The sequence below is a fragment of the Pristis pectinata genome, chromosome 12, assembly GCF_009764475.1.
Source record: "Pristis pectinata isolate sPriPec2 chromosome 12, sPriPec2.1.pri, whole genome shotgun sequence".
NCBI classification, from domain to species: Eukaryota; Metazoa; Chordata; class Chondrichthyes; order Rhinopristiformes; family Pristidae; genus Pristis; species Pristis pectinata.
In genome coordinates, this window is record NC_067416.1 from 22613855 (window position 1) to 22627876 (window position 14022).

General features: G+C 40.2%; 1 protein-coding gene across 1 annotated transcript in view; it reads right to left on the reverse strand.

Moving 5' to 3' along the window:
- The window catches only part of LOC127576999 (disintegrin and metalloproteinase domain-containing protein 12-like), a 279055-nt gene that overhangs the window by 32660 nt on the left and 232373 nt on the right, over positions 1–14022 (reverse strand). The window contains exons 14-15 of the mRNA XM_052027846.1: positions 10968–11163; positions 6287–6395 (exon numbers count right to left, since the gene is read on the reverse strand). Of these exons, the coding sequence (XP_051883806.1) occupies positions 6287–6395; positions 10968–11163 (305 nt within the window). The remainder of the gene's footprint in view (positions 1–6286; positions 6396–10967; positions 11164–14022) is intronic.

A 14022-nucleotide genomic window follows, 5' to 3' on the forward strand; every position in this document is an offset into this window, starting at 1 on the left:
GTTAGTATTCCCTATGCATGTAGAAACTTTGTAAGGATTTTCAAAAATAAGACTTTGTCTTTCAAATGTGTTCTTAAACTTAAAAAAAACTCTATTTCCCTGGGTTCAGAAGGTTAGAGGTGTGCTCAGTGTCATCTCCCAAGGAAGTTATGACTGATCCTTTTTCCATCTTTATAGCTGCTGGAATTAAGTTGCAGTTGACCCAAAGGTTGACTTAACCCTAAAGTTCAAAGCAACTTCAATTCACTGTTTTCTGCTTGAAACATTCTGGCAGGGCTAAGACCAAGGTACCTCATAATGTTATCATTTTCTTTGAAATATCATTTCACTATTCCACATATCTATGGAAACAGGGAGTACTGGTGCATCCCTGTTGCTACTTTCAGAAATTTATGCATAGCTATCCAGAATTGACTTGGGATATTTTTACAATAGCTTATGTGATGGTTAATTTTCTGAAGTGGAATGAAATCAGTTGCTGCAGCTTCAATGCTTCAAAATGTAATTTTCCTGGTTGAAAGGTTTTCTCTATTCACTGTGGAATTCAGCCACCTGGGACCATTTTTGGTAGAACACATTCTTTTATGAAACTGTTTCAAATTTAAATGAGCTTTTAACAATATGTGGACTATATCACTGAGAGAATGACATTCAGTTTGCTTGTGTTCAGTCTCCTTTGGAAATACTGTGCAGGCCATATTGGTTGGGGCACTCAATAATTGTTCAAGATATCAGCATGAAATTGGCATTAGTCAGCTGAATTGTACAAGCAAATGTTCAACAAAGGTTTCAAGCCCCTTTTTACATAAAGCTTGCAATTAATCACAGGCTTTGCCTTCGCCAATTGTATTTAAATTGATGCAGAGCAGGCTGTCTCCCAAAGGCAAGCTTAAACTTTTTAAAAACTCATCAGAATGTTTGATGCATCATATGTAATACTGGCTGTTAACAATAATGGCTATATTAAGTCAGTACCACTTTAAAGGTTATACCATGCACCTTAAAGCTCACTGCATTGCAGCAATAAGATTTTGTGTTTGAAGTTCCAGAGCCTTTTTGTCCTTCTGCAGAAAGTGACAGTAAAATATGCTGTCCTGACACTACCTTTCGCTTTCTTAAATAAAATGCAGCATACCAAAGAACCATTTTTGCAGTGTTAATCACTGATAAAATACTGTTTTTTTAAACCTTTTGACTTTTATAATTGGTTGTAAAATAACCTAAGTAAAATCTTGTTAATGAAGAACCCCTGTCAACTTGAATTATTGAATATTTTCTAGTAACTTAGAGTGAGAGTCTGAAACTTGGTATCAGAACCAAATGGTGATTGATGAAACTACAAAATTTACATAGCCTGCCTGAATCAGACTACCAAATGCTGATGTGATCCCTCTCAGTTGAGACAGTATGTGGATATGCATCGAGAGCCAGGGAGTTGACATAGTACATGATGGCCTTGGCGACTGGATTTCCAACCAATTAACTTAACTAAAGAAAAGTAATAGTGAAAGGATGAGTTCATACTGAGCCAGCTATGGTTAAAAAAGCACCGTAGATGAAAGCAGTTATTTTCTCTCGTTGGTCACAAGGAAAAGAATTCTACCAAACCATAAAGCCTTCAAATGGGACCACTTAGAATGCATTAAACGATTCCTAGCACATTGCTAACCCACTTAGAAATGGAACAGTTGACCTCTACAGATTATTTACATGCAATCAGGAGTAGGGAGAATCCATGGGCACTTCCTTAATTTTGTAGAAGATAATTGTAGTTTCATAGACTTGCTCAGTAGAATCCAGGAGACCGGCCAGAAGTAATGGCTACTACATGAGACGGAGTTAACTCATGAAAGTAGTTACAGACATGCAAAGCTGTGTAGCTATCCAAAGACAGGCTTGGAATGTTGGATGACCAACAACAAGAAGTACATGGAGTAAAACACAAGGCAAAAGGCAAAGGGAAAGTACGGCTAAAGTTTGTTAGGTGTTGCAGTTATTGTGGATGACAGTAAGTGGCCAAAAAGGAAAAGTTCTGCATATGGGAAAAAGTGTGTGCAATGTTCATTGGAAAATCATTTCTAAAAACAGTACATAATGAAGAGACATCAGAAGTTCATTGGGTGAAAGAGATGAGCTATGCAGGAATGGAGACAGAGTCTGATTCAGAATATCAGTTGAAAACACATACCTGATATCAAATAAGATCAACTCTGCAAAATACTATATATATCTTCACCAAGTGCAAAAGAAACTAGTTACAACTCAACTTGATTTGGGAGCTATGTGGAATGTTCCACAGAAATAAGGCATCAGCCTCAGGACAGTGCAGCTGAAATCAAAAAGATATGTTTTGTCAATTTGTGCAAGACTACACTGGAGCCTTCTGGGAGATACTTGCAAGGTAGCGAACACAAGAAGTTGAGAGAAATATGATGTGGATTCATTGTAGAGACCAGAAAGATACCATAGCTATACATTTCAGCAATGGGGACTGATATAGGCACATTGTGACAGGATAACAAAGATTGGTTCAATGTAAGCAATCGCTTCAGCTGTGCAACTTTCAGATGAATTTGCAGATGTTTTTCACAGAATAGACGAATGAAGAGTGCACTGATGCTGCTTTCTGCTCTGAGTCAGAACTCAAAAAATTTAATTATTTTGCCGCCAATCTCCAACCTGTTCTCACCTTTACCTGGTCCATCACTGACTCTACTCTTCCCTTCCTGGATCTCTCTGTCTCCATCTCAGGCTAGTCACAGACATGCATTACAAGCCCACAGTTCCACATCCATCTTGATAATATTTCTCCTACCAGATTCCTTCTTCTACAGCCCTTTGCCTCTTCTACCTATCACCTTTCAGCTTCTTACTTCTCCCCCCTCCCCCACCGTCCTACCTTCCCCCTCTCACCTGGGCTCACCTATCACCTGAATGCACCTAGCACCTGCCTGCATGTACTCCTCCCTCTCCCCCGACCTCCTTATTCCAGCTTCTGCCCTCTTCCTTTCCAGTCCTGATGAAGGGTCTCGACCTGAAACGTCGACAGTTTATTTCTCTCCATAGATACTGCCTGAGCTGCTGAGTTTCACCAGCATTTTGTGTGTGTGTTATTTCCTCCCACCCTACGTCTTGTAAGGACTCCATTCCATTCTCCCAGTTTCTGCATCTCCTTTATATTTGCTCCAACGATGAGACATTCTGTACTGATGCCTCTGAAATGTCATCTTTCTTCTTGAACCATTGCTTCCCCTCTATCTCAGCAGACAGAGCCCTTGACCACATCTCATCTATTTCCCACACCTCTGCTCTCACCCCCCTCTTCCTGGACAAAGCAAGGATAGAGTTCCTCTGGCCATCACCTTCCACCTCAGCAGTCTCTGCATTCAACAGTTCAGCCTTCGCAATACCCACCATCTACAAAATCCCATCACCAGGCACAGGTTCCTCTCCCCTTGCCTGTCACCCTTCACAATTCCATTCTCCATTCTTCCATCCCCACCAATCATTCCCCACCTTATGGCATTTTTCAAGGCAATGCAACACCTGACCTCTTCCCTTCCCACCATCCAGGGACCCAAACGGTCTTTCCAGGTGAAGCAGTGATTCACTTTCCTTTCTTCCAATCTAATGCACTGCAATTGATGTTCACAATGAGGCCCCCTCAACATCAGAGAAACCAAATGCAGGTTGGGCGATGGCTTTGCAGAGCACCTGTGTTCAGTCCGCGAAGAGCATGAGCTTCTGGTTGCCTGTCACTTTAACTCCTGCCTCATTCCCACTCTGACCTTCCTGTCTATGGTCTACTACACTGCTTTGAGGTCGAATGCAAGCTTGAAGGACAGCACCTCATCTTCCACCTGGGCAAACACACTCAATATTGAATTCTCCAGCTATAGTTGACTCATTTTTTCAACTTGTCTGTATCAGAATTGGCCATCATATTTGCTCAGTTCTTCTCATCTCATCAGTATAGTATGACCTGCTGGGTGTGTCCCACAGATGTGTCAGCAACATATCAAGCAGACTAAGAAACATATTGGGCTTCTAACAGCCACTTTAAGTCATTTGGACTCACCCCATCAAAGTTATTCCCTTTGTTTTACACATTCCTCTCCCTCCTTCTCTGCGACTGAAAACTAACCTGTTTTCTCCCTTTCCAGTTCTGACAAAATGTCCAGCACCTGAAATATTGACAGTTTCTCTTTCCACAGTTGCTGCCTGACCTGCTGAGTGTTTCTCGCATTTTCTGTTTTTATTTCAGACTGATATTAGACATGGCAGAAGGCAATGGTGATTCAACACACAGTACACCCAAATCATATGTGGCTGTGAGGGAGAAGAATGTCCAAATCAGGGGAACAGATGCCATGTCAGAAGGACCACTGTTGGGGAAATGATTATGGATGAACTGTAGGATGTATCACCAACCCTACAGAACGAGAATACCACAGTTCAACAGGCCCAGGGAGAACAGCAATTAGGTAGATCCTGATCCAGAAGGATTGTCTGTCACATAAGTATCTGGAGACCCATGTGCCGAAGTAAAGTACACAGAGACTAGACAGTTGTTTTAGATGGAGACACAAGAGAGACACAAGAGCTGGAAATCTGGAGCAACACATAAAATGCTGGAGGAACACAACAGGTCAGGCAGCATCTATGGAGGGAAATGGACAGTTGAGGTTTCGGGTCGAGACCCTTCTGGTTTAAACTTGTTTTCTTTCCACTCTTAAAATGAGGAATGTAATACGTAGTCCTATCATTGTTTGTTTTAATGCTCTACCACTTCAAGGGTTGTATCATGTAACTAGTCCCTCTCCGTTTTGTTTCAACAATGTATAGTGTGGAAGTTCCAAGGTGTCTGTCTGTGTGAAGGGAACCATGGTAGGAAATGCTGTTCTGTCACTGTACACTTTTCTTGTATTAACAAAGTATCCTTGTAGCCAATTTGAATTACTGACTATTTCCAGTGTCTTAGTGAGAGAAACTAAGATAGAATGTGGAAGCTGGAGGAGACTGATGCTCGAGCCAGTTGACCTTAGTCCTTGGCCCGTGGCTGGCAGGGAGTCTCCTGGGCTGCATCAGCCACCCGCAAGCTACAGCTTACAAACAAGTGCTGCCAGCTGTCCTCTACAGTTGTGTTCAGCATGACAAGTATCTGCACTGTGTTTCACTTTGGCCACAATCCAATCCTTTGGGCTTCAAACTGAAACTTTGGCTTAATGAAATTTAAATTCAAAGTTCCCAAAGGACAGATTTCAGTTGTGTAGCAAATTGATATGGCACCCACCTAAGATAAGCAGAGAAATTGTTGCACTCATGACTTGAATCAGACACTTTAAACTGTCATTATGTGAGTGGTATGAGCAAAGCATCGCCATGGACGACAGAGAGGATGGGGTGAGGGATGAAACAGTCCTAATGAATATTTGATGTAGACTCCTGAAGGAACTTGATATTTTTGATATAATTGGATACAAGATATATCTTGCTAAAAAAAAATCAGACAGTGATGAATATAACAGATTTAAAGTTCTATAGAAATTGGATGATTATTGCTTTCTACATACCCTAGATTTGTGGGGAACTTTAATATTGAAGAAATGGATAAGTAATTGCTACCAAGAAATTGGAAACAATGGATATAGTGTCAATTCAGTCCTTTGGAAAATGAATGGAAAGCAAATAGTGGAAAACTAAATATTTTGGTTGCACATTCAATTGATTTTTATGGAAAATTGACTTCTTATTGCACAGAATTAAGACTGGTGGAAACTTAAATCCCTTTCACAGGTGTAATAACTTACCAAGTTTAACATGGATCACATAATTTGGAAAATAAAAGGTCTTACTTGCTGTCATCCAATAAATTGAAAGATTTTCAAATAAGAGACAAATTTTACCGTGGATAATATAGCTCCAATGTAGTAAAAGAAATAAAGTGGAACAGACATGTCAATATAAAAGCAAACACTTAGCCTGTAGGTTACTCTCTTAAATCTACACGTATCCAAACTCCTCATAATATAGTTTAACACTTCAGTGGTGTTTTCCTCCATTGCGGAACAGGTTAAATGTAATCAAAACATCCAATAAAAATGTGCTGTACCTTGTATTAAATGGTGAAGTAACTAATAGTCATCAGAGAGAAAAGCAGCAAAAAGATAATTAACAATAAAAGTTAAGTGGAAGCTTGTAAAAGTACATTGAATTTTCTGCAAGCAGATTATTGGGCACAATCAATTGCTTGTATCTTGAGAAGTAATAGGTATATTGCATGTACCTGATCTCACATTTTGCAAATGAACCAGTTGAGTCCTTTCCACAATTACCATATGGATCACCTGCTGAGTTTACTCTTTCAAAACAGATTCCAGGGGCAGGTTTGGCACCTAAAGAGTTGAAATATTGCAGTCACTTTTATGGATGGATGCTTGGAAAGGTGAACAATGAAAGAACTGAAATTGAGTTCTTTTTCATTTTCCACAAAGGCAGGATTAAACAGAATATGAAAGAATTCTGATTTCTTTTACATAATGTACCCAAGTAACAATATTTCATAAAATATAAAAATTGACTGAATAACTGGTAGCACTTAGCTTTTCAAATGTATTGAATGGTATATAGTAATAACTAGCAAACTGAAGTGAATTAGTTTATGTCATAAATCAAACATTTTATATTTCAATTTCATTCCAAAGCAGTATACCATGCAGACTTCCCCACAAGTCAAGTAAATATTCTTTCACGCACATAAGTGCCCCTTTGCAGACAGACTGCCCATCAACCATAATGGCAGAATGTTCCTTTGCCAAAAGCTAGCCATTGAAACTCATCTCTGACAGGAGTAAGTCAGGGCTGGGCAGCTGTAGGAGATGATCAGATAGCCACATATGCAATGGAATTCTATAATAATCATGCCGAGCCTTGTAAAATTAACAATTATATATTTTTCAATTCTTGTGATAGCTTTTTCAGATAAATGTCTGGTCCTTGACCAGGATTGAAATCAAATCAATTTCATGGCCGTATAATACAGATGAATATAAATTTTGTTTCTATGATTCTTCATAACAGGAACTTTATGGTTTGAATCGGACCTTCTAAAGGTGACATGCTGCTGTAGAAGTAGGAACTAACAGGTAATTAATAAATAAAAAACTGTGCCAGTTGTGAATGATTTAAGTTGCTTCTGCGAAAATCTTCAAATTAGTTCAACTAGCTTTTTACCAGTTAAGTTAAATGCATTTATTTTTTATTTATTCACTGTTCATGATTTGGGCATTGCTGGTATGACCAGCATTTATTGCCCTTGTGGAGGTGCTTGTGAGCTGCTTTCTTGAACTGCCAAAACACTTCGGATGAAGGTACTCCCACAAAATTGTTGAAAGGGAGTTCCAGGACTTAGACCAAGCAACAATGAAGGATCTGCAATATATTTCCAAGTAAGGATGGTGTACGACTTGGAAAGGAAGCTGTAGGTCATGGTGTTCCCGTGCATGTGAAGACCTTGATCTTCTTTGCGGTAGAGCTTGCTGCTTTGGGAGGTTCTTGCAGAGTAGCTTAGATAACTGTAGTGCAATTTGTAGATGGTACACAGACCAAGAAACACTGACCAGCCTCTGTGTACCAGTGGTAGAAGGAATGAATGCTAAGGGTGGTGAAAGAGGTACAAATTAAGTGGTCTGTTTTGTCCTGAACAGTGTTGACCTTTCTGAGTGCTGTTGGTGTTGGAGGCAAGTAGAGAATTCTGTCATGCTCCTGACTTGTGTCTTGTTATGTCCAAGTAGGTCTTGTTCACAAAAAGCAGGACAAACCCAATCCAGCTAATTATAGCTCATTTATCAGCAAGGTTAAAGAAGGTGTTGTCATTGTTATTAATTACTCTCTGATGCCCAGTTTGGGTTTTGTTAGGGCCACCACTTCAGACAGAGTGGAAAGTCTTTTGAGAGTCAGAAGTTGAGTCACTCTTCACACAACACCTAGCCTCTGACTTGCTCTTGTAGTCACGGCATTTACGTGTCTGGCCCAGATGAGTACCTATTCAATGGTGAACCCCAAGATGTTGATGGTAGGGGACTTGTCAATGGGAATGCCATCGAATGTCAAGGGCAGATAGTTAGGCTTTCTCTTGTTGTAGATGATCATTGCCTGGCACTTCTGTGGCACAAATATTACTTGCCACTTATAGCCCATTCCTGGATGTTGTTGAGGTCTTGTTGCATGCAGGCATGGACTGTCATTTGCTGAAGAGTTGCTATGAAATTGAATATCGTACAATCATCACTTATGATGCTCATTGATGAAGCAGATTAAGATGGCGAGGGTTAGGGTCCTGCCCTGAAGAATTCCTGCACTGACCTTCAATAACCAACCACAGCCATCTTCCTTTGATCCTGCCCAGTTCAGCTGGCAGGGGTACTTGCAGAGATTTTTAACCTCTCCCTACTTCAATCTGAGTTTCTTACCTGCGTTAAGAAGACCACTATCTCCCGGTGCCAAAGGAAAACTTGGTAATGTGCCTTAATGACCATCGCCAGCTGGCTCTGACTTCCATCATCATGAAGTGCTTCGAGAGGCTGGTCATGGCACACGTCAACTTTAGCTTCCCAGACAACCTTGACCCACTGCAATTTGCCTACCACCAAAACAGGTCCAAGGCGGACACCATCTCCCTGGCTCTACATTCATCTCTGGAACATCTGGATAAAAAGACACCTCCGTCAGTCTCCAATTTACTGGCTACAGCTATGTCTTTAATACCATAATTCTAAACAAACTGAACTCCAAACTCCTAGACCTGGAACTCAGCGCCTCCATTTGTAACTGGATCCTTGATTTCCTGACCAACTAACCCCAATCAGTGAGGATAGGCAGCAACACCTCTGCCATGATTATCCTCAACACTGGTGCCCCACAAGGCTGCATCCTCAGCCCCTTACATTACTCTGTATACATACACTACTTTATGGCCAGATTCTGCTCTACTTCCACCTACAAGTTTGCAGATGACACCACTATAGTGAGCCGGATCTCAAATAACGACGAGATGGAGTACAGGAAGGAGACAGAGGGCCTAGTGGCATAGTGTCATGACAACAACCTTTCCCTCAATGTCATCAAAACAAAGAAGCTAGTATTTATTTCAGGAAGTGGAGCGGAGCATACGCCCCTGTATGTTGAGGTGCAGATGCACCATAGCAAGCATCCTATCCAGAGGTATCACAGCTTGGTATGGCAACTGCTTTGCCCAAGACTGCAAGAAATTGCAGAGACACAGCTCAGCCCATCATAAAAACCAGCCTCACCCCCTCCCCCACCCCCCCCATGGACTCTGTTTACACTTCCCGCTGCCTCAGGAAAAGGCCCCTCCCTTTCTCTTCTCCCTCCTTCCATTGGGCAGAAGATACAAAACCTTGAAAACATGTAGCACCAGGCTCAAGGACAGCTTCTATCCTGCTGTTATAAGACTCTTGAACAGACCTCTTGTAGATAAAGATGAACTCTTGACTTTGCAATCTACCTTGTCATGGCCCTTGTACCTTATTGTCCACCTGCACTGCACTTTCTCTGTAACTGTTACACTATATTCCGCATTCTGTTATTGCTTTTCCCTTTGTACTACCTCAATGTACTTATGTTTTGAAATGATCTCTATGGATGACATGCAAAACAAAGTTTTTCACTGTACCTCAGTACATGAGACAATAATAAACCGATTATCAACTTGTGTGAGGTATAATGGGAACCATTGAACTGTTTTCTCCTTGCTGCCAATTGTCTTCAATTTTACTGGGGCTCCTAGACACCACACTCGGTTCAATGTTACTTACCTCACATATGGAATTCTGACCTTTGATCCATGTTTGGATTAAGGCTGTGTTAAGGTGTGGAGCTGAGTGGTCCTGCAGGTATTGGTGTACTACTGCTGCATTATAGCAAGGTCAATGTCATCTTCTGTAACTTTGCTTAAACTGGAGAGTAGACTGATTGTGTGGTATTGAGCTGGTTTGGATTTGTTACACTTCATGTGCACTGAACATACCTGGACAATTTTTCACACTGTTGGGTAGATTCTAGTATTGTAATGGTACTGGAACAGTTTGACCAGGGAGTGGATCTTCACTACTACAGCCAGAATGTTGTCTGGTCCCACAGTCATTGTTGCATCCAGTTCACCCAATAATTTCTTGATTTCATGGGGAGTGAACTGAACTGGTTGAAGACTGCAATGGTGGGGTTCTCAGGAGAAAACTGAGGTGGGACATCCATTCAATACTTCTGGCTGAATGTGGTTGTAAATGCTTCAGCCTTGTCTTTGGCAGTTGTTGGTGAAGGAGATTATTTTTGGAGTACACTCTGCCCGTTAGCTGTTTAATTGTCTACCACCATTCATGGCTAGATGGGTTAGGACTCCAGAACTTTGATCTGATCAGTTAGCTGTGAAATCTTTTACCTCTGTCCAATGCATGCTGTTTTAGCTGCGCTCCTCATTGAATCAGGGTTTACTCTGTGGCTTGATAGTGATGGTGGGGTGAAAGATATGTGAGGCCATGAGGATATTCATTATGATGACGTACATTTATTGTGCTGCCAATGGTTGACAGTGCCTTATGGATGCCCTGCCAATTCTGTTCTGTGTCTATCCCATCCTGTGCCTCCATTTTGTCCGGATGTTTTTGTATGCAGATGAGGATTGATTCATTCTCTGGGGGAGTTGTAAATGGAATTGAACATTGTGCTATCATTAACACCAGTTAGGACAATTTTACAATGTATTAAACTGAAATTCAGAGTTGAGCTCAAAACATTATAAAAGGATGAGTTAACTTGCCTTGTACACATCGTAAATGTGTTAGATTATTAATAAGCTCCAGCTTCCAATTTGAATACATTCCATACAGAACTGAATAATACGATTTCTTGTGCAGTGTTATAGATAGATTTAAGTAACCATTATCTACCTGGTCCCCACAGAGTAATACACTGTTGCTCATGAGTCTGACAAATCCCATTGTAACAGTAGCCATCTTTCTTATGACATGGTTGCCCGTCGTGGAGATATACATTGGCTGGACACTGTGCATTTGTTCCAGTGCAAAACTCTGGCAGATCACAAGAATTGCTGGAATCTCTGCAAGGGGTTCCTGGAGGCTTCAACTGTAAGTGCACATCAACAAAAAAAAAACAAAATGAAACAATGGGTTTGAAGTTACATGGGATCAGTTTCAAGTTGTGCAAACAGCATGATGTCCCGTTCTAGAAAAAAGAAAAACTTTCAGTAGATGTGAATATTTTCACTTAATATTAATTCAAACAACATTTTGAACAAATTATAAACCTGCCTGATTCACTCATGTTCTTTAGGAAAGAAGCCAGGTGTTCATACCTTGTTAAATCTATATGTGGCTTCAGTCTCATACTAACTTGGTTGATCTTAACTGTCACTTGAAGTGATATAGCAAGGTACTCTGTTGTATTAAACCCCTCCACCACCTTTTCTAAGTAATCAGTGATAAAGCAACAAATTCTGGCCTTACCATTAACTCCCATATCCCAAGTATGAAATATATATATAAAAATATATATAAATTTGTTGATACTTATGGAGCCAAGGTATGATGGAGGGAAAGGGTATATGGCTATAATGGAAACTGCCTGGGAAAGAAATGTCAGAGGAAAGTCTAGTATCCGTGCCATTCCTTCTGTAAAAGCCAAGTTATCCGTAGGATTCAAGTTGAGGATCAGAGAGACCTTTTCAGCTCCCTCTGGCATCAGAATCAGAAAGCAGCATTCATTTCTTGCCCTTGAAAATCCCAAATAGCAAGCTCAGCTAGGGCGTTCGCAGAAACTGATCATCAGAATTTCTTCAGTCAGCACTGAAACCAGAGGGCATGTGAAAACCCTCCCTCTCCATCTTCAGTAGTATTGGTGCAAAAATACCGATGGAACGTTTCCCCTTTCATTTTACATTTTGGAAATAAATTAACCTTTGTGAGGTAACTGTCGGCAAGAGTTGAGCCCATCCTTAGCTAAATCCGGTCCAGGCAATTTTCATTTCAGAAACGATTGAATTAGGCTAATCGATGTGTTTACAGTATATGATGAAATACTCTCATGTTCCTCTACCAGCAGAGGGCCTCATTTATTGGTAATGCATTTTAAAATTTTGAAAATACTTTCATAACAACAATTTAATTAAAGGTAAATCATGCACACCTCATGTCCAGATTTCTATGTGCAGTATCTGCGATTTAAAGTCCTTTCTAGTGTCTACATAAAGGTGAAATATCACCCATACTAACAATCCCTAAGCCAACTAAAACATACTTATACTAATCATATTAATCAGCTATTTATAATGTCAAAATATATAGATAATATAATTAAAACAATTTCTCCTCTCCTACTGGCCTCTGAGCTTCATCTATACACATCCCACCAACAGTGAGGGGTAAAAGGGCTATGATTTTATGTGGCTTCTTTATCATTTCAGATCAGGCTTGTATCCAGTCCTTGAAACTTGAATGCAGAGATGTAAGGTCCATCAGACCAACAGTGGTAGCTGCCATGTGGAAGTCCTTCCTATCAATTTACAATTTGGTGATATTAACATTTTACAATGAAATGATGTTTAATGAAACCAACTGAGAAAGGTGTGAGCAAAAAGCAAAACATTGCAGATGCTAGAAATCTGAAAAGGAAAGAAGAAAAAGCTGGAGTAATACTTATTAGGTCAGGTCCACTGAGGAGTGGAAAAAGTTGATCAGTCAGTGTTTTAGTGTTAAGATCCACATCATGACTGGAATATATAAGAGGTGAATACCATTTAAAAAGAACAGCATGAAGGAAAGGAGGGAGATACATGGGAAATGAAAAGTTCTTGTGCCAAGGACAGGGGCTTATTTAATGCTATTGCTGGACGACAACGTCACTCTTTCTGCTATGCTTCCTTCTGTCTGGTTAATATCACTTTTATCATTTAACCATTTCCTATTTCCAGGCAAGTGTTTCAAAAACTATCCTATTTTTTAACTTCTGTTTTTTTTCTATTCCTCCTTCCTAATGCTTTTTCTTTCCTAAAAATGTTTCTCATTGACATGATCTCTCAGTGCTAAGAAAGGGTTCTAAGTCTTGTTTCTCCACAGATACTGCCTTTGCTGATGCATATTCCCAAGGTGGATATGGCATTTGCTCACAATGATAAATATACACGCCCTTCTTGTTTGTTACACATCAAAGCTGATTTTTTTGTTTACTTCTGTTTGAAAAATAATTTTCTTTCGCATTTACTTTTATCCTTAAGAGAAACAAACAGACTCTCCTGAATGTAGCAGGACAGGTAGCTAAGGTAGTTAAGCAGATACACAGGATACTTTCATTTGTTGACCATGGAAAAGAAAATGAGGACAGGAAGGTTATGCTAGATCTGTAATAAAATATTAGTTTAGGTATAGCTAGAATGCAGTAAAACTCCAAGAATTTGCCACGCTTTGCACTTTGGTGTTTCCGGATTGGCATATTTTCCAGACTATTAAATGTTAATAACCCAACTCACTTTAAAATCAGTTTTTTTAGATGTAACACGGTATTATGATAAATTTTACAGTTAACCCACTAAGTTTAAAGGGTGCACAGAAATCAGGATCCTGGTGAGTTTCAGGAGAGCATGTGAACTAGGGCACTGGTGAGTTTCAGGGTAGTGCAGGAACAGGAGTCACAGTGAGTTTCTGGGTAGTGTGGAAGCAGGAGCCATGGTGGGACTCAGGGAAGTGCAGGATTTGGGGTCTTGGTGAGTTTCAGGGGAGCATGTGAAACATCACCTGTGAGCCAGATGCTGAACCACTGTGATTTCCAAATAGTCAGATAACGGATTCATGGAGTATTCCTGTAATGTGTATCATGGTTACAGCATTGCAGGATGTGATTGCAATGGGAGGGTGCAAATGAGATGTGTGAGAATGCTGCACTGACTTGTGAATTTTAATTATGAGCAAAAATTAGACAGACTCGTGTCTT